This window comes from Pyxicephalus adspersus, chromosome 4, assembly GCF_032062135.1.
Source record: "Pyxicephalus adspersus chromosome 4, UCB_Pads_2.0, whole genome shotgun sequence".
Taxonomy (NCBI): Eukaryota; Metazoa; Chordata; class Amphibia; order Anura; family Pyxicephalidae; genus Pyxicephalus; species Pyxicephalus adspersus.
Genome location: NC_092861.1, coordinates 26,633,022 through 26,655,196, shown reverse-complemented (window position 1 = coordinate 26,655,196; position 22,175 = coordinate 26,633,022). Strand labels below are relative to the sequence as shown.

The following is a 22,175-nucleotide window of genomic DNA, read 5'->3' as shown; positions in this document are numbered from 1 at the left end:
CAGTATTGCTCACAGTGGACACAATTCTTGGCAGCTACTTCTGGGAGACTTGTCAGACTTGATAGATCATTTGTGGCAGGTTCAGACCTTCTTCAAAATCGTGGAATACAACACAGTTATCCACGACTGGAATATTGCCAGCAGCTCAAGCACATGCATAGATGTACTGGTTTGCACATTTGACCACTGGTGACAGTCAGTGGCGCCTCTCACTGATACCCCTATTCATTCCTTATGGGGTTGCTGTAGGGAGACACTACCATATATCATCTCCCAGGAGGTATTATTTCCTGTGATGAAGTACACCACAGATGTGAACCTAGCTTTAAAGACACAAAACAAGGAAAGCTACAGCCTAGAATTAAACAATGAATGGGATGTGATACTCAAATATTACATATCCTTAACAAGAAATATATAAAAGCCCACATATGGACCTTCATAGGTGAGTATAAAGTATATAGCTTTAAAGCAACCCATTACTGTGCCCTGCACGGGAAAGCACAGGTTCAATCACTGTAACCTTGCCTACACGAATCAAATCCTTTAAGTGTTAAGAAGGCAAGGCAATACTTCCCTCTTCATAACATTTACATCTGTGAAAGGACACTACATTTACTCATAGATGAATATAACACTTTATTTTCTGATGCATTCACAAGAAGACATTGGAAAAAGCCAGCTTTAATAAATTGTGTCTCGCTGACCTCAGTCTCTCACATCCTCATTCTTCTTTCTTCCTGAGCACCCAGTCATAGTAGATTATCACTTCTTGCATTAAATCAACGGCATGTCAGCTGTAATGTTTGCCAGGATGTAATTCTACAGTGGCTTTTCCCTGTTTTTATGTCTTTTTTGTATATACTGTTAAAAAGTGAGGACGTCTCATGGAAATATTTGACTTTTTCAACTTATTTGGGGCATTAAACAATAAATCTTTAATAAGTAAATCTTCATTCAAACAGTAAATCTTCATTCAAACAGTGCCTATTAATAAAGTTAATTTTCTTGAACATATTAAGTAGAGATATTGGTGTGGTGTATAATGTAGAGATGTTCATTCCCTATATTACTTTGGGCCATTCTCATTTTGCTTTGTTACAGAGCTTGACTTAGCGGCTTCATGCTCTGTTCATCAGGATAAACAGTGCATAGTTCTGCTTTGCCCCCCAGAGCCACATCTCTGCAGATCCATTTGTGCTTGGAGTTGATGCATAGTATGCATTTCATGATACCATCAATGGGCTGTGCACGGTGCCTGATGGTAATAATTCCTTAGTTAGATGGAGAAAAAGTGACAAGAGTATCAGGGTGTAGAGAACAACTTGTGCTATCTAACACACCAAGATATCATGATGTTTCTTAGATTTTAGGCAAATGGGTATTAAAAAAAGACATTTTTATTGCAATGTTTGTGCAGCACCTATGCTGCACAAATAACTTACTGCAGGGTTTCCAAACCTGTGATTTGTATACCTCAAAGATAATTTCATTAATTTTCAGATGACACTTCTCTCAATCAAATATATCAAGTATAAGTTTACATGTATATTTACTATATAGAAGAATTAACTTATCTTATTGTTTTCATTATTTAAAAACTTTTGCAACAATGTCCAAATATATACATGTTTAGGGTGTATTTGAATGGTTAGATTAAAGCTAAATTTCAGGCAGATATAATAAACACAAATGGTTGCAGCTCATATATACGATACATACAATTACATTTATTTTTAATGGAAACAGTGTAGGTACCTAAACAGGACCTGGTATCTTGCAGTCCATGTTCAGCCAGCTAGCATGTGAAAGAAAGAAGCTATAGGAGTCATGATGGTGACATAGAAGGTGAGCACAGAATTGTTTCTCCTGTTTATTACCTGTTTACTTCTATCATTTATAGGTGTATTAGTGTAAGTGGGATCAGGATTGGTTCACTGGTGAAAAGTGGAGAAACGAGAAATCACAATATATCTGTTCTGGAAAACAGAAGGTCCTTTTTCTTGAATAGAGTACTGATCCACACCTATCCCAGCCCTTCTATCACTTTTAAAAACTGGGATAAGTTGCTATAGACCTATCATTAGAACTTTTAAAGTTGCAACAAAGAGCAATAGTGATTATTAGGGTATTTAAAAAATAAAACAAAAACACATAAAAAACTGTTCTCTGCTGTTTCTTATGACCTTTTCCGTTTCAAAGTGTTAAATGCTAACATAACGTACTCATATACAATACACCCCCTATATAAGGTGTTAGGTAACATTTACACTTTGCTTGATATTATTTGAGCACGTACTACCAAAATTAAAAGTGGTCATTTATAAAAGAGCAATCTGGGCAGATCACCAGAAAATTTTTGATCTAAACCCAGTTTGTAATTTACTGTACTTTTTTCTATGAAAGGAGCATTTGCAGTCACAGTGGACGTAAATGGGCTGTGTTTGCTACTTCCCAATATGGCATTCATTTACACCATTGGATACAATACATTTTAGATTGTCACTGCAAGTTTTTAATAACATGCTTATGGCTTGGCTGCCTCTTTTGTTATCCCAATTTTCTTTAATATCTTGATTTTTTAAAATATTTTATATTAACTTTCTGTTTATTTCCAAGAATTAGCCTTTGTAAATGAATCTTATAAAATGGTTTATCTATATACATTTGTTCCTGTAATCCTCAGATTGATAAAACTTATGAAAATGATTGTGTGTATTAGTATGGATCCTCCAGGACTGACGATGGTGTAAATTTTCTATTTTCTAGAAACACGATGGCCAGTTTACAGTAATACAGCTAGTGGGAATGCTGAGAGGCATAGCTTCTGGAATGAAATACTTATCAGACATGAACTACGTCCATAGAGATTTGGCTGCCAGAAACATATTAGTCAACAGCAATTTGGTCTGCAAAGTCTCAGACTTTGGTCTTTCTCGAGTCCTTGAAGATGATCCTGAAGCAGCTTATACTACAAGGGTAAGTTATACAAAGTTTTTATACTGACAATAGTAATATTTAATTTCTGATAGTTTTCAGGATATCCCTAAAGTATACTGTTCCATCTTTATTTCATTGCCAATTAATCCAGCATCTGTATATTACAAAGCACTTTGGATAAATGATAGAACAATGCAAGTAATTTCCAGCTTTAAAAGATTGGTCTGCCATGGTCACTCAAACACATGCAAAGACTAGGGGAGGTAGTTCCAGCCAGATGATTCCAGCATAAGTACCTGCATTATACATTCATTATTTTACCTAATGTGTTTCCCAAATTCTATCCCTAGATGCGTTTGTATATATTAAGTGCAGTGAATGCTAGACCCCATGTGCTGTTGTGCTCCATAGAAGTCACATTTATTCCTAGAGCTATAATTTATAACCTAGCCTTGTTCCCTATTGTATATAATATACACTATACTGTACATTTAAATGGATCCCTTTTGCATATTATTAGTTTTGTGTCTAATGAACCTTTTAGATAAATAGTGCCTGCATAATAAATAACAACATAGGATCATTTGGTATTACATTAATAAAACTTTAACCTTTCGTTAATTAAAATGATTTTGGCTGGTGTCCTCATGCCACAGGTTGTCATGCACATATGCAGGGATGATTTTGTTGCTGTGTGTGGCTAACACATGTTGATTATGAAGCGGTGATTAGATTGGACTTTTTCCATTTTTCATATGGTTAGTAATCCTCATTACATTTCCTATTATTTGTTATTTTAATTATGTTCAGGTGCACTGGCTGGTGTAATGTGTATCCAGTTATCTGATTGTATTACATTGGGGAATACACTGAAAATAAGAAAATTGTTGTAGTAACAAGTAATAGTATGTGGTTTTATGGATTTATGTGCATGTAATGATGGTTTTTTTTTTTTTCATAAGGGAGGTAAAATCCCCATCCGATGGACAGCACCAGAAGCCATTGCCTACAGAAAATTTACATCAGCGAGTGATGTATGGAGTTATGGTATTGTGATGTGGGAAGTGATATCATATGGAGAAAGACCGTACTGGGAAATGTCTAACCAAGATGTGAGTTATGTAATAAAATATCTTACACCATATAAAAATGTTACCATGGGGGATCAAGGCAAAATATAAGAAGCATAAATCACCCTAGTGTCTTTTTGCTCATATTTTCATACTCATATTTGTAAAATGTTTATACTAAAGGCCATCACCAGGCATGTTCATTGTTGAACACAGTGTACAGCATGAATGCTTTAGGGTTTATTCACATGCTTATGTTTGGAAGCTATGGATCAAAGAAGCCCCGCACTTTTCATGTGCAGAATAAATGAAGCAAAAAAAGCACTAGTAAAATAACTATTACTACAGACAACAAGGACTGCAGCAAAATTGGTACACCCAAGAATTTGTAGTCATATTGCCATTCACACTGTGGCTATGAATTATGACAATGAATGACAGTCCAGCTGGGCTTTCTATAGTATGAAAAAGCATTGCAATTTCTTAGGTGTTAGTTGAATGCCGCATAACCCCCGCTTAGCTATGTTCAAAAGACTATAGGAGCAGCCCCTTATACATGGTTATGTTATAAATCTTACTATTTTTGTCCCAGAGGAACCCCTAAAATTAATATCAGGTCTCAAGGAACCCCTGATAAAATGTATTGAGAGTCAATGAAAACATTGCTCCCTTTATGGTAGTAATCAAGGAAGAATGTCTTTTACTGTGCCAAAGTGACAAAAAGATCACTGTTGTCATCCTATGGGCCCTGCCAAAAGGTGCTGAAAGCAGAACTAGCCAGGCACCATTAGACAGGAAGTAAATCGGTCATGGCTCAATGAACCTCTAACATCCACTGGAGGACCCCTTGGGTTCCACGGAACCCTGGTTAAGATTAGCTGTTTTAAAGTGTCTCTATGTTTTGCCATGGCCATTACCTACTTGCTGAAACATCTTTTTTGAACTAGTGGTCTACTTCAACTAAATTAGAATTAAGTACGGACATCTGAATCTACTTACAGTATGACTGTAACATTAAAAGGGAGAGTCACATCAGACTTGCTGATGACAAGATCATTTGTCCAACATCACTGGTGGGCTAACACTGTTATATTATTTTCTCCATAAATAATAATAAATAATTTTTATTAGCATATGCAAAACAACCCAGTATCATTTAATACCAGTATTTTTGTAATTTTCAGCTGTATTATTAACTTGGAAGGGTTTGTTGTGAAATTACACCCCATTCTTTCTCATCATTTTCTTTATAACAAAGAATAAGCAACTTATATATAGGTTTCATTTCGAGCGCTTTCCTATGCATAATATAAATGAAATGAATATCTGTAATCAGCATAGAAATGGCCTATATTCATCAACCCAATTACTAATCACTTCAAAGGTTTGCATCTTTTCAATGAACATGAAAGAGCATAATCCCCTCTATTGAAACCTTGGGTATTCTAAGAGAAATGAAGAGCTTGGTCTAACAATGGATTTGGTATTTCTTTCCAGGTAATTAAAGCAATAGATGAAGGATATCGTCTGCCTCCTCCTATGGACTGCCCTTTAGTGCTACATCAGCTCATGCTGGACTGTTGGCAGAAGTGTAGAAGTGATCGGCCTAAGTTTGGTCAAATTGTAAACATTTTGGACAAATTCATACGCAACCCAAGCAGCCTGAGTGAACTAGCCAACAGCTCTACATGGTAAGATTGATTTACTACACTGCTATTTTTATAGGGTTTATATTGCAGATAATTGGGTAGAAAATGCAAAATGGTACAGTAGAGAAAACATTCTGATTTTGTGTACCTAGTTATCGGGTCAACGCATTATGAATAATATAACTGCTATCTGAATAAATTGTTTTATTTAATTTTTGATAAATGGGCTTGTGTACAGAACATATCTATATTATAATATGGATACTAAAAATAAACCTTCACAAGTAACATTAGCTGTAGGCACTGTGGAATAAATAATCCTTAAAGAGGATGCATTTATCCACAGTACCTGAAGCTACAAGGGTTTGTGTTAAAATGTAATTATTGCTTGTAAACATTTGATTGCTCATATCCTGGGCATTCTATTCTAAAGAAAAAGGCCAGCACCTGAGTAAGGATGTTTGGTGTCTCAACTCTGTTAAATTTCTTTTTTCTATGACCTTCTGCTGTTCATGTCAACAAAATGGGCCCTTTACAGCAACATCGTAAAGTCAACCTGGTGAGAAAAAAAAGTGGTATAGAGTTCCAACCGCTGGCTTCAAAAGATAAATGACATTTCTTGTCCTTATCCTAATAAAGTATATTCACAATATTATAGATTCCCTTTAAAAAAAACTCTCTTATATTTTACTTATCTTAGAGAGATCTAGAAACTTGCTCTGTTGGAAGCCACTGAAGGAAGTGCTGAGAAACATTTTTTTATACCTTAGATTCTCAACTTTGTCCCTCAGCTTTGCTAGCAGTGCTCGTTTTATTGATCTCTTTACAAGGGCACATGTAAATTTGCTGCTTAGTTAAATTTATCTGTATTTCTTAGCAGAAACCAATTCACTGTTTGAGAAGCCTGAGGACAATATTAAGCTAATACTTTAGATAGAGAAAAGAACACTGGCATAAAAGTTGAAACTGCTTTCTGAGTCAGCTTCCTTACCATTTCCGATTTCTGCAGTGACTGAATGGTAACATTTATAAATGAATGATGAAATATGAATGCTATGGGCATCATTTTTGCTTGGTTTTTATGGTTTAAAGATGAACTAAACCTTAGAATAAAAAATTTGCATAGTTTTTTTTTGCAGAAGGGACAAGTTATGTCTTTTCTGAAAAAAAACAAACTTACCTGCCTGCTCCCGAACCTTTCTGTAATGTACATTGAGCTGCGTATCCAAAGCTCAGTGTATGATTCCGGGAATAGCTGGCTGCTGAGAATGAATAAACTCCTGTGCACATGTATGGGAGTTATGTCATTCAGGCTTGGCCAGTCATGATCACTGAAAATTCCTGAAACCAGAAGACAACGAAGATGATGAATGGAGGAAACAGTGACACAATGAGGAGAGGTGAGTTTGATTAAAAATTGCAGAAGGCGGAATTAGAAAAAGGGACATAGCCTGTTCTTCTACAATAAAGTGAACTTGCCAGCTCACAATTTTTTAATTGTAAGGTTTAGTTCCACTTTATTATCTTTGAACAAATGCCAGTTCATCCACAAAGAAATCTGGCAGGAGCCCAGGGCTGTTGAATGTCCAGGGAGTCCAGCTGCAACCGTCAAAACTGTACACCTGTCTGTCATTTCAGAAGGAAGGATGCACTTTAGGGCAATTTATTTACGCCTATTGCAATTCTAACCAATACCAATCAAAATGAATGGGAGCTGCAACTCAGACCATCTTTGTCTCTGCATGGCCTCTATAGCTTTCCAGACAGAAAGGGTACAGAAAAAGGTTCTTGTAAGGTCCCCTGGTGGTGTGTAGCTCTTCTAAAACTGTATTGGCCTCAGGAAGTATATCCTTGCTTATCTAGCAGCTTTTTATCTGCGGTATCTGAAATATTGACTTTTTTGCAGGCAGGACCCAAGCATGCAAGACTCATTTACAGTGACTAGTGTGGAGGAGTGGTTGGAGGCCATCAAAATGAGCCAATATATGGAACACTTCACAATGGCCGGATATGTCACCCTAGATTCAGTGCTGTATCTAAGCAACAGGTAGGAACTCATTTCCCATAATTAATTCAATCAAGCCATATTAGATCAGGGGGATTATATTGTAAAAAGTAATTTACTCACTTTGCATAGAAATCCACGTTATAAACCTAGCCTAGAAAAAGGTGTAAGCCAGAATGCATTAACTTTAGGGACGTGCTTGTCATCTGGTCCGTATAGTTAAAAATGAAAAGGATCACCTGGCTAAACACAACAGACCTAGGAAAAGTATGGAACTATTGGGTGCCATTTTTGATTTTTTATTGGTAATCCAAATAAAGTAATTTTGTGTCATGCAAGCAGAACATATAATATATAACAATAAGGGAGCTGTAATAAGAAGTATGTGATACATGGTTTGACTTGTATTGATTTTGTCTTTTCAGATATAGGATACATCACAAGAGGGTTTTTAGATAGGTTTGTAGACCATATATATAAGGTGTATATATATAATATATATATTATTAGAAATATGAACAATACCTTTGTGGGGAACAATATATTTACACAATTTGAACTTAACACCTTTAGGTTACGAATTTTATTTTGTATATATTGACACTTTATTTAGAGAAGATTGACTTTCCCTGTTAAGCAAGAGAGAGGTATTGTAAGACTGAACCTCAAAGTGACTAGAGTTATATAGATGTGACACCAGTTCCCTCTTTTTCTTCTGTTCTTACCCATGCCCCTCTGTCTTTTTCTATCTCCTTCCACCTTCTCTCTTCCTTAATTTATTTACTACTTTGAAGTATAATCCTTTATATGTTAATTAAACAAACAATCCTATTTTGTGGATGTATTTTTTTAAAATATGTTAACCTGTCACATCATATCAGAGGTTTTGTTGTTGTAGCCCAATATTTCTGTTAGCCATGTGCTGGGAATGGGGATTAAAAGACCCCTTTAATAACTCCCAATTGATCCTTGGAAAGCCCACTGTGTGGCCTAGGAGCAGTATCCTCATAGAGTACATATCTCTGCATTTGGTGTGGAACTTGAGAACACATAGCCTCAATCATTTTTATAACACCTGGAATGAAATATAAAAGCAGGTCTTTTTGCCCAACATCTGTATCTGGCCTCCTAGCATTATGTTTTTTTTTGTCTGAATGGGCAAAAATTCTTCTTGTGGAAATCTTTTCTCAAATAGTAGAAGCTGTTATTGTCACAAAATGAGAAGGCAAATGCACATTTTTGAAATGGGATGGTCAGATTTTCACAAATACCACCCCTTACCCATACCTCACACACATATATACACACTCCTATTGTGGCCTCAGTTGTTGCATTTATTTTTATTATACTTTATGGTAGAGCATAATAAAATGTGTAAAACAAGTCTGTTTCATGATTTATGAAAATCTCACTAACGTTTTTCTTTGATCTTCTTTCAGTGAACTCAGCAAAATTGGCATCAGCCTAGCTGGCCATCAGAAGAAAATCCTGTCCAGCATACAAAACCTTCAGGCACTAGGGACTCATGTGCAGATCTAACCGTACACTGGCGTTCACCATGTCCTTGATACTCTGCAGGAGATGTACTGAGCTGTACCAAAAGCAGTATGAGCTCCTATGTTGCAGCTAGCTATCCTTCCAATAATACAACTACTGCAGGGAATAATAATCTCCTCCCAATGTATATCAGTGGGAAAAAAATTCTGGATTTCTGACTACGGTGCCTTTGGACAGATGTTTGGACAAAAATTATCAGTGTGAACTGAAAGCCACATTACACACTGTTGAGTCCTATAAGCTGAAATACTCTTGATGGTACAATGTAGTGGAAAGTGTCTATGTAAACATCGATGGTTTCAAGTGACACAATGTTTCTATGTTATGGGAAATGTTATTGGACTGATTAGTGCATAGGGTCTTGTCCCTTTATGTTTCATAAAGAACATCTGTCATTTCTTTTGGACACAGTCAACAATCGTACTTCATGGACGGTATTCTTGAGCAATGACTGTATTTATCAGATAAGGGGTTGTATACATTGGATCCTTTCTATGAATTGATAACAGGTGGAATCTGATAACATGAAAACCATCCGTATACATTTACTAATAATTATTTATACTAATGGATTCCACCTACTACGCTGAAATGCTTTAGAATACATATTATCTCTAGTTCTGAATAAACAACGCCTAACCCCCCATTGTCACATCTGAGACTTGTAGCTGTCAGTCTACTGCTCTGTCAATACACATTGTTAAGAAACTCATTAAACTCATCAAGCATTTGTACTGCTTTGATAGTCGTGTCTTTCAATAAAAAGAACCACGGAGCACGTGAAAGAAAGCTCTCCTATTTAATGCATTTGCATAAGGTTATTATTTTTAATGAAGCTCAAGGATATCTACACTCTATGCTAAGGCTCTGCATTTCATTGTCTGAGGTTCAGTGCTTCAGAGGTTGCATTTTCTACCCACTCACGGAGAAGTGAAATTCAGCATATTTGAAACGTCTCTTTCACTCCAGCTCCATAGATACAGCCCATGACATGTATGCCAAGAATGCTGCCGGTTTTATTGTTGCATCAATATGACTTCTCCTTAATGGAAAAGACGTCAGGGTTTGTGTGTGTAAACAACAACATTTCTGTTACACAGTTGCGTTGACATAGTGTTTGTGACGCCATCTTGTTCATGAAAAGAGTTCTCAGTTGTATATAGCTGTCAAGAAATTTTGTAAAGCAAACACATTGTAGCACAACTCTGCTTTGTTGGGTTTGTACACAATGATGTGTTCATTTTGTGTGCCATAAATAAATGTTATGCCCTTTTGTTTGAGAGGGAGGGTGACTTATGGGTATGTGATGCAATTCATGACTTTTTCCCCAACACCCAGAGGTAGAGCTGATTCTGTATTAAGCTCCCCACCACTGCTTGGTTTTATGTGTATAGAGCCAAAATGTTCACCTGATGACAAAAAGAACAACTTGTGCAAACCACAAAAATATACCAATGTGGATGTTTATGTATAAATCTCTATATATTGTAAATATGTATATATCTTTCTTTTGAATGTTAATAAAACAACAGAACCATATAACACGGTAGAAGAAGGGTTCATTATTTATGTGCTGAAAATATTTAAAGTGAACCATCATACATTATTAATGCCAATAAAAGCCTCAGGTAGATTTATTTCTGACGGTTAATTCATTTTGGCTTCTACGTGTGGTAAAATGATTTTCTTTTTCTAAAAAGACATGTTTCTCTTTACAAGAATCCTATCCTTCTTTTATGGATAGGAGGATATGGTTATCCTTCTTTAGTGTTCTCACACTAAAGGGAACCACTGCAAAAAAGAAAAACTGCATTTACCTTTGTGTCTTTGTTTTTATTGTTGTTCTTGTTCTTGTTATTTCCAATCAAGATGATGATACTGATTTATTGCATAAAGCCATCCTTTCATCAAAAAGTAATAGTAAAAATAACCCTACTTATAAAAGGAATAATTATGACGGTACTCACTCCAATGGACCTGAATTGGGTGTCCACCTTACAGCCTTATGTGACATGTCCTATCAGATGATTAAAGAATAGTCTTCATCAAACTGGACTCATTTGATTTATAGCCCCCATTGAGCACTGTGCTTCTTTCAGCCACCTTCTTCCATCTCTGAAGGCACAGTGTTCTGCAGAATACCGGGAGCTGGACATTCCATAAGTTTGTTAGATGGAGTAGATTCTCTCTGCATTGTAACTCCAAAAGAGTAAAGATTTGTGCCACAGACATGTAAGTATATTTATCTTCTTACAGGGGCCAAAAATTGTAAATAGTGGTGTTACCTCTATAACAATGCAGAGTAGCAGGGATATGTGAATCTCAAGATAGCTTAAATCGGACCTATCAGCACAATTTTTACTTTGTATAAAAGGGTAGATAACCCTTTTATGTAAAGCAAAAATATGTTTGTTTTTTTCTAAATAACTATTTTTTTTTTTTTTTAAATGAGACCCCTTTCTAAAGATTCTATGGGAATCTCACAGCCTCCCGGGATACCTACATTACCCGATTGGGAATGTGCATAAGGGGCTTTCCTTCACAATGGAAAAAAAGCATGCGCAGTGAGATAGGCACCCTTTTTTTTCTTGCATTTACAGGATTATACGTCACTCAGTTTTGCGCCTGTGCAGTGTGAGATTGGGTGATGTAAGCAGAGGGTGGAAGATGAAGATGGTGGCACCTAGGGGATCCTCATCACTTTTGGTACAGAAATCTAGACCTCAGTGTAACGCTCGGGTGGTTAAACAGGTTTTACGATTTTCTGGCAGTTAAAACAATTCATATAAATAAAATATATGTGTGTATGGGTGTCATTAAAAGCTTGAGGTTTTGTGACAGTTTTATGTTATTAATGATATCATTACATCAATATACCTGCAACCCTAACTTCCATTGCAACAGGATGGAGGGCTACAAGACTAAAAATAGGACTTCCAATATAAACTAAAATGTAAAATAAATTAGAACTGTGAAAATCTAATGCTAAACTTCAGACTAACTGCTAATTTACCAGGCAAAGTACACTGACTTATTTTACTGCCAAAGGATTTGATATCTTTTGAATTTAACAAGCTTTTCTTTTGCAGTTTTTAGAACTCATTTGTGGCAATTATTGCCAAAAGTTATTTCTTTTTTTCTGCAGAAATAACAGAACTTTTATGTTCTTCCTAATCATAAAAGTGCCATGAGTGTCACCTTGAATGATTACCAGTTAGTGAATGAATAGGTAAACCCTACACTTTGCTGGTGGTTTTCCCACTACTGCCACACTTATAAACTGGTAATTAGTATGATTTCTGGGAAGCATTCATGACTTTGATAGTGGTGAATGCCAAAGGTCGCATTGAGATTAATTCTGATGGTTCCAAACATTCTGATCATCTCTTTAAAGCCTTTGGTGGATGGAGTATATATATATTTTTTAATTTCATAAAGATGGTCTTCCTTACAATGATTCATACAATTTGATGTTTTTGTCATTCATGCGTCCCCCTTTTTTCAGCTGCAACTTTTAACAATAAATATATTTTTAGATCCTTTGGGACATTTTTACCTCCTTCCTAAGAAAGCCTTCCTCAGCCAATCAGAGAGCACTAGAGGTTTTAAATAGAGGGACTTCTCCTCCAGTGCCTTAAAAAAATTATTTGGTAGAACTGTTGTGTATTTATGAATGAACGCAGCCATGGAAAAAATCAGAGGATTTTTCCCACGCTGCATTCATTCATGAGCAGCCAGCCTTGAGACTAACACTGTGTTCCTGGATAGAGAAACTCTATCCAAAAACACATACAACTGGTAAAGGGCTGCAAGAGCAATCAGAGGAGCAGAGCTGACAGCTCCACACCCCTGATTGGTCTTGCAGGTCCCAAAAATTTGTTCGAATTTACAAAGGCCCTTCTCGCCTACATGTTTGGTAAGCGAGAACAGCCCAATTCGCCGCAAGACCAAATTTAATAAATTTGCTCGCTCATCTTTAGCTGTCACATGTATTATGCTAGTAAGAGAGGTAATTAAACTTGCCATGTCATATGCAGAGTGTAAAACGCTCCAAAGACACAAAAAAGCAGAGTAAGAAAACACTCTGTGAATGTTAGTGACAGTTTTCAATAACTTTAATTAAACTAGTAAAACTGGAGTTAAAAGTACTCACATAACAAGACTCTCAATTACAATCACTTCTCTTGTTGACATATAAAGTTAAATTACTTGGGATATAAAATGTGCAACCACACTATTAGAAAATGGTCATATATATATACTTCTTTTATAACAATAAAAAGAAAAGTTCCCTGAAGGGGTTTTCTACTTTCAACAAGAATAGGGGAAACCTTCAAAACCTTTTTACATGGGACATTGTGGGTTTTGCCACCTGGAATCCATGTAGTTCCGAATTTAGACTGCGCCTATGTATAGCAAATATATAGCACTTTCAGAGTATATAGACAACTGTCTTACATAGGAAGGTATATTCATAACAAGCAAATTCAAAGAAATAAATAAAACAGACCCTCACTGTAAGGCCCTGGTCCAGCAACAGTCAGAAACAAGCAAGGCCAGCAACAGTAAATCAGATGAATTTACACACCATCAAGAAGTCAGCCTAGCTTAACACTACAACAGGCACTGGTGAGTGGGAGCAGAAAGGTTATAAAACCCCAGCAGCCAATGGCAGCACAGGGTAGAGTCAGAAACTAATCTGCCCCTTAAATCCCCTTCAGCTGTGCACAGGCTCAGAGTGGGGATGCCAAAAAAAGTGGATCTCAGACAGCACAGCTAAAGGGAAGCAAGGGCTGCTGCTATTTCTTTGTTCTCCTTGCTGCTGCAAATTACATCACTGGCCAGAATAAACTGTTTTTGATACTGCAATAACACACAGCACGGGATCACCGGACAGATAAGCACCTCCTAACACTCACTCTCTATATAGCTGTAGGCTCTGAAGAAAACATTATTATCAAAGAAATCACAGCTCTTCTCTTTATTTTATGCTGACAATTACCAAAGGTAGTACAGCGGGTACTTAAGCTATTAGAACCCACTGAATCCTGATTATGAGCAAGTGTATGAAAGTTGAATTGATGGGTGTTGGGGGTGGAAGAGCCCTTTCTGAGGCACGGGCACTTAGTCCTGCATGAGCAAAGTTAATGCTTTTCTTAAAGGGTGAATATAGCAAAAGTTACATTTGTCAGCAGAAATCACTCCTTGGCTTTCTATATCGCTTGGTGAGGACTCTGCAACATCATCACAGTCTTCAATAACATATTTTATCAAGATCAGCTCTCACATCTGCATACACCGTATGGACAAGACCAATTCTTGATCTGTATGATTTGCCCATTTTTTAATGAATGCCACTAATGGGCCTGTTTATAAAACATGAATCAGATTTAATTAACCGTTCCCTGGTGGGGACTATTCCAGATCTATGTGTTTTCAGTGGCAGTGATGGATTCTCCACCAGAGAATGTTTGATGAAACTAAGATTCATTACTTTAAAAAACAGGCTCCTAAACATGTTTCTGGTTCAAAGCATGGCCATTTTGTTTTGCAGAAAAATATTACAAACAGCACAAATACAATGAAAACAGGTTTACATGACTGCAGCAAAACAGATCTTAGCAATCTATCAACCCCGAAAACCATGACCACAAAACCAATACCAACCCTCTTTAAAACCTATTCAAATAACCACACAATAATATTTTGGTTAAATGGCTCATAGGTCTTTTATTACAACAATTAAAAAACCAAATAAAGTATAACAATTACAAATCTTCAATAAAAACCATAACTTAACATAAATAACATAAAAAAAAAATAATATTTCTACCTTATTAAAGATTATTTAACCTTATTGTAAACAATAACCAATTTTTAGCCTCACAGGTTGCTGGTCCTCGTAGGAACCCAATTACATCGGTAGTCAGCTTCAACATGATAAAGGTATATTTAACCTCCCTAGTCTGACTCGAGGTAGAAAAAAGTTGCTAAAAGCGGTAACCCCGAGTCACACTCGGGGTAGGTAAACCTATGGGAAGATAAGTAAATACAGCTCTTACCTGATCTCCCGGCTCTCCATTGTAGCAATCTCTCTCCTCTTCCTTCTTCCTCCAGCCATCTTCTGCACTGATGAGTCACCGGTGCAGTTCCGGGTGAGCTCGGTGCGTGTATATGTTGCCGGCGGAGCGGGAAATTCAAAATCCATTTGTATTGTATTCAATACAAAATTACTGGATTGAATCCAAAACATTGGATTTATATGTGTAAAAGCAGTACATTGTTTTCAAGAACATTTATTTTACAGTATATTATAATAGTATGAGTATATTATGTATTTTTTTGAAAAAATTAAAAAAAAATTAAAAAATGTTTCTTTTAAAAAAAGTATATAGATTTTTTTATTTATCAATTTATTGTTTTTACATGATTTTGTGTTTTAAACTTTATTATACTCATACTATTATAATATACTGTAAAATAAATTTTTGTGAAAAGCAATGTACTGCTTTTAGACATATAAAAACCGGAAAGAAACGAAGCGATAGGGAGGTAATTTCTCCCAGCTGCAAAACCTTCCAGCTCAGGAAACTACATAACCTTCCTATTAACCACAGACCACCACCAAATATTATCAAACCAATTTCACCAAACCAATGGGGGGGGGGGGGACTCCACACCTACGATGGATCCCCAATCCACCACCACATTTTACTAAAATACAAGTAACCCTCGAGGACCTCACCGCCTATCCCATTAACTGCCAACCTAACAAAAACTTCAAAACCACACCAACCAACATTAATAAAAGGATGGGTTGGAGGGAAACTTTCCTTCTCTCCCCTTCCTAAGCTAATGACCTCCCACTTCCTGGTCTTGACCTTTTAACAACTTGACCCCTCCTTTACCTCTGCCCCCCCCTCCTTAACATCACCTCCCACTAACTTCCGAGACTAAATGAACCCTTTGCTAGCCTGCTCCCTGTTTGCCCAGTCATGCCGGCCCTCCTCTATGGTCCTTTTAGTCGCTCGCTCCAGGCCTGACTTGTCATTAGAAAACTGTATAATAAAAATCAGAGAAAAATAATGCCTAAGAGGAGGAACATAAAAGGAAGCTATTAAAGGGAGTTTATTAGGGTTAACTAAGGGTTAATGCAGGTTAAATAGGAATAGATTTAAAGATGTAAATTTGCAAATGAAGACATTTTTGTTTTAGTTTTGCACATTTTTTTATCTGACCAAATTAAAAAATATTATTTGTAAGAAAATTAAAAATAAAATTAACAGAAAAAAAATATCTAGCAGAATAATGGGAGGAAAGAATACACGAGGGTTTGTTAGGGTTAAATGAGGGGTAATACGAGTTAAACAGGACTACATTTAAAAATGTTTTTTTTTCGGAAAAGTTTTTTTTGCCTGATTGCAGAGTTGACCTCTTTGATCTACATTTGAATGAAATAGTAAATATAATATAACAATAGGCACATTTCTTGTTTAATGACACTTTTTTTTTAACATGGGGTAACCCTTGAAACAACTTTTAGGTCTTCAGGGAGCTCCTTTTTTAATTACTGTATCCACAACTCACAGTACATTAGTGTGGTGGTCATTAAGGATAATGTATCTTTCATTGCTTGCCATTGGGAAGAATGCCACCCTTACAGATAAAAAACATCATTGGTGTCAGTTAGGCCCCCTAGCGCTATTCCCGAGTGTGACTTGGGGTGGATTTTACATGCTAAAAGCGTTAATCCCGAGTCACAGTTGATAAAAAACCCCACTCACCTTGTTCCGTTGGCATCCCCCAGCGTCCTGCTGGTCCCTACAGGTCCTCGAGACATGTCCTCTCCCTCCGATCTTCAGCCGGCGAATGCCATGATGATGTTCCCTGAGGTTTCCCGGTGACGTTGGTGCAGGTGGGGGGAGCGGCGAGAAAGTCAAATAATTTTGTATTGGATTCAATACAAAATAGCTGTATTGAGTCCAATACATAGAAATCTTTATATAATATATAGATATATATATATTATATATATATATATATATATATATATATATATATTATACATGCTACTGTTTCCGGTTTATTACATGTTTCTGTATTTTTTTTACCAGATTTTTGTGTTTTTTTATTTAAAGTTTTTTTGTTAAATTTATTAAATATTGGACTTATTTGGGTGAGTTATGCCTAAGGGATATAGGCCTACAATGTAAAATACATTTCCATGCAAAAAAATGTAACTCCTTTTGCATGCAAATACGGACAGAATTAGAACGCTAGGGGGGTTAAACTGACCTGCACAAATTGATCATTGTTTAAGAAACCCCTAGCAACATCTGGAGGAACCCTAGTGTTTCATTGAACCCTGGTTGAGGAATGCTGGGTTAAAGAGCAAAGCACTGCATTGACAATACCTATAGCAAGCAGTAAAAATCTGTTTTTTTACTGGCCTAACTTCAGAATTAAATTTGATTGAGCTTGGATAATAAAGGAAGAACAGTACTTGTTTTGTATGGTTTTAACAAAGATAAGAGTAGAGGTAAAACATATAATCTGGAAATTAGTAACAATAATGCTCTTAGGTAATTGCAAAATACTCATTTATATGACTTTCAAGAAGGAAATGGCTTTTTTATATGTTTTTGTGATATAGAATTTTAGTAGTCACAACTTCAGCTTAGCAGCCTCTCATTTATAAAAATACTTTTAGAAAAACACAATGCATAAAACAAAGGGGAGATATAAAAGACTATAAATTTTCCCTATGATATTGTTGGAGGTTTAGACCTGTTGTCAAGTTTTGAAGCTGTCTGGGTCCATACCATATAAATGACTCAGTATTTGCCCATCCTGGTGGATGTCATTCTCACTGGGACTTTACATTTTTGTATTTTAGGCTATCACCACTGAATGTCTCCAGAGAAAACAATGCAATAAAATATCTGATCAGGATGCAAGAATGACCATATTAGGTTGTTAATCTTTCAACACTCTATCTAAGGCTTAGTCTACACGGACTGTTTCCCCAGCGTTTAACCTGAGGCTTTTAAAGCCCATGTTTGAAGTCCCCATGCATTCCAATGGGTAGATATCTCAAATTACACAATAGTCAATCAGTATAGCTGTTGGAAACTGGAAAGGTTTTTGGAGATAAGCTGCTATCATTTATGATGAGTAAAGTATGATGAGTTTAATTTGACTAAAGTCTTACATATATCATTAAAAGAGAAAAAAGCTTTTGTTTTACCCATTATAATTTTTTTAATAATCAGTGGCCATGCATACATTTTCAGATATCCTCCTTGGTGTTGACTCCTTCACTTACAAAAGTCACCTTTCTGGAATGCAGTACTTCCAGAAGGGTTTTTATGCACTACTTTACATGCTGCTTGCTCCCTACTGATGCACAATCCCACACATTATCCATTGTTGCATTCTCCTCCTGTAAATCTGTTTCTCTCTTCTTTGCTGTTTTTTTGTGCCTTCACTATACTACAAAGTGAAGCTCTCATTTACACTCAAAGCACAAAGATGCAGTCACAGTGGACACATACAGTATAAGTTAACAAGCTCAGTCAAAGCAAGCACATGTAGTCAGAGCAGACACGCACAGTGAGTTCTGGTGCACACATTCAGAGCACACACACAGTGAGAAGAAACAAACATACATAGTTAGAACAAATTCAGGGAAAACAACAAAAAAACTTTCCCTGAAGATCTAATACAATCAGGGTAGAGATGGGCATTGGGAGCATGCACACCTAAATAAAGCAATTCCATGCAGAATAAATATGAACAAGAACACACAAATAGCGCAGACACATGTTGTGTGTGCAGACACCCCCAGGCAGGGTAGATATGCTGTTAATAGCAGGGGTGTAGATGTAAAAAAAAAGGGGGCATGGTAAATTTACCCGCCCTACTACACCCCTGCCTATGTGTCACTCAAAGGGGAAGACACTTCTCCCAGAGTGAAGTCATAATACCAGAACCTGTTCTGTTCAGAGAGACATGGTCCACAGCACCGGCCAATGCGCCCCACCCCCAGTGGGGTCCCTCTTCTAAACCCGCAAGGGGCAGACCCTCCAGAACCGTGGACCACCAGGAATTTTTTGCAAAACATGAGTGGGCATGCATGCCCATTCCCGAAAAAAATGAGGGCACAGCTTTCCCACTGGTGCCCTCCCCACTACCCCTCTGCTTAAGACATAAACACAGTCAGAACCCTCATCCATTTATAAAAGCAGAGCAAATACACAGTCAGACATGCAGTAAGAAAACCGACGGGACAAACACAGTCAGATCATACACAGGCAGAGCAAACTAATTGAGAGATTGGGCATGGCATATGACACGGTCAAAGCATATGCTAGGTAGTCACAAACATACCTTACTATACTGTGTATGCTTTATAATATGGTGGAAGACATTAGAAAAAAATGGTGACAGACTGAAATAGTTACTTTATCTCACAGTGACATAATTTGCATAAATTATGGCTCTTTTATGGTAAAGCTCTGACATATTTTTAGCATTGATCCTTTGCCTATACAGTATGGGTCATAAAACCAGTTTTTATCAACACAGTGACATTTATTAGCTGTTAGCAGTGGCCCCCCGGAGCATTAACATGTAGAAGGCTAAAGGAAGATAACGTTATGTCATAGAGAAAGTGTATAGATGGCTTTGTGGAGAGAGAAAATGTAACACTCTAGCTGCTGTACTCAAACGACTTTCATTGGTGTGCTAGCATTGCCATCATTGTTGATAGACAAATGGCCTTGTTAGATGTATTTATAAGCCTTTCTCAATCTTTTTACCCCCACCAACCCTCAAATTATTTTTTAGGTTTTTAGGGAACCCTGGTTCCATGTAATTTATTGGAAGTTAGGAAGAAGAACATTTGTGTTGAGGTTGAAGAATTCCCCCTATACAGAGGTGATCAAAATTCCTTTCTTACAGAAAGCAAAAAAGAAAAGGTCATGGCATTGGAATGCAAAAAATAGACACTATCAGATGGGAGATTAATCTTCCACAGCTCAAGGAACTCCTAGCCATCTCTTGGGGAACACTTCTGGAGAATGGCTGCTCCAGTGGTATGTCTAGATTAGCCTTTCTCAACCTTTATACCACAATGAAATCTAGGTCTCAAGAAACCAATCCTAAAATCAATTACATTGGTGATCAGTGGGAAGAATGCTCTACTTGTAGTAGTTGTTCTAATGTCTCCCTTACAGACAGATAAAAAGATTATTGGTGCCATGCTACTGCCTCTGCCGTAGTGGTGGTGTAAGTGGTGTAAATGCAAGAGTTCTATAGGCACCATCTAATGATAGGTCAAAGGAAGGGAACCCTAACAACCTCCGGAGTAACCCTGGTTGGCAATGGTTGGCAATGTCTGTATATATATAATCCCAATAGTCACAGATGACAAAAACATTTAAATTACTAGTGGTTTATGACTGAAACATGATATAACATGCTTTATGTTAGGAGCTTAACTTCAGTAGATGTTTTAACTTCTCTGGGATTTTTCAATGGGATGGGATTTCTCACATGGATATTTATTAGCAATCAAGCTTTGTTTATAATGCAAAGAAAAATGTCCTGGTAAATCTATTTAAATCAAAAGTCTGGACATTTAACACAGTCTATTACTTCAACCCCCAAGTACCACCCCACCCTATTAAAAAACAAAACTTTACAAACTTTTATTTCATTGAATTTGATATTTGATTTGACATTGACATTTAATTTGAAGTTTTAATATTTTAATGGTAATCTGGTTCTATGAATTAGAGCGTAACAGCAATGAAATTCTTAACTGGAGCATATCTTTACTTCTGCTACCATAACATATTGTGGGCACCAGAGTCTTTGTCAGGGCATTTATCAGTGAGCGGCTTTCGAGTTCTTCTGAAGGTGTAGAATGAGATGGTCAGCAGGAGGGAGAGAAGATGTGAAGAAAAGGAAGAAAGAAAGTCACCAGCTGGAATCACCTGAAGTCAAGCAGTTGGGTATAGCAGTCTTACTGCGTGTGCTAAATGTAACAGGCACTATTTTTATTTTCCCTCAAACCTCAATGCCCTAAAATGAAATCAAATTACACGTAAAAAAAAGAAGTTTTTTATGGTGCAGGTATCCTTCAAAAGCCAGAAAATGTGCAAGTATATATATAGAATTAATGCTAAAGAATCAATATGCAGACATATCCGAATCTTTCAATCTGCAAATAAAACCAGAAGAAGTAATGATACATATGATACACAGGAAAGGAAAAATGAAATTGGCTATTTGACATTAATAACCATTACAAATGGCCCCATTGACACATTTAGTATACATCTATTCCTGTTTTAGTGAACATTTTGGATTTTTTCATCATCTTTAACTCTGGTGACACTGGTCCCCAGGACAAATAAAGAGTAAATCTACCCAGTGGGGACACAAACTTCAATACCAACCAATTTTATCCCTTTCTCACATTATACAAGTGAGATATACAGTTTGAATTTATAGGCTAAATTCCCATGGTATATGGTTTATGCTAAATATTTATTTTTGAATGAATAGCTGCATAGCTGAGTAAATGACTATTAAAACTCTTTATCACAAAACCATGTGTTAAAAGACATAAAAAATCCATTTGCTCTTTCAAAGTCATATAGATGTGTATTCTGCTATTACCTAAGAGCACTATTGTTACTCATCTCCCAGATTATGTGTTTTACCTCTTTTCTCTTATCTGTGCTGAGACGATACAAAAACATGAGATAATATCTTCTCGATAAGACCCAGGATAATCCAAATAAGAGATAACCTTATCAAAATCATCAAATCTGATACTCTAAACTTCTTCTTAAACAGATGATTAAAGAGCTAAATGTGAAATGCATCTTGAAGTGTAATTAAAGACCCCATTTAATAAAATGATACATTCATTAAAAAAAAAAA

At 36.5% G+C, this 22,175-nt stretch overlaps 1 protein-coding gene across 2 annotated transcripts in view; it reads left to right on the top strand.

The window, feature by feature from the left end:
* The window catches only part of LOC140328199 (ephrin type-A receptor 3-like), a 121,755-nt gene extending 110,992 nt beyond the window's left edge, over window positions 1–10,763 (top strand). For both annotated transcript variants that reach the window (XM_072407604.1, XM_072407603.1), the window contains 5 exons: window positions 2,770–2,979; window positions 3,903–4,052; window positions 5,508–5,701; window positions 7,566–7,706; window positions 9,104–10,763. In XM_072407604.1, the coding sequence (XP_072263705.1) occupies window positions 2,770–2,979; window positions 3,903–4,052; window positions 5,508–5,701; window positions 7,566–7,706; window positions 9,104–9,203 (795 nt within the window). In that variant the 3' untranslated portion in view covers window positions 9,204–10,763. The remainder of the gene's footprint in view (window positions 1–2,769; window positions 2,980–3,902; window positions 4,053–5,507; window positions 5,702–7,565; window positions 7,707–9,103) is intronic.
* Window positions 10,764–22,175: the final 11,412 nt, after the last annotated feature.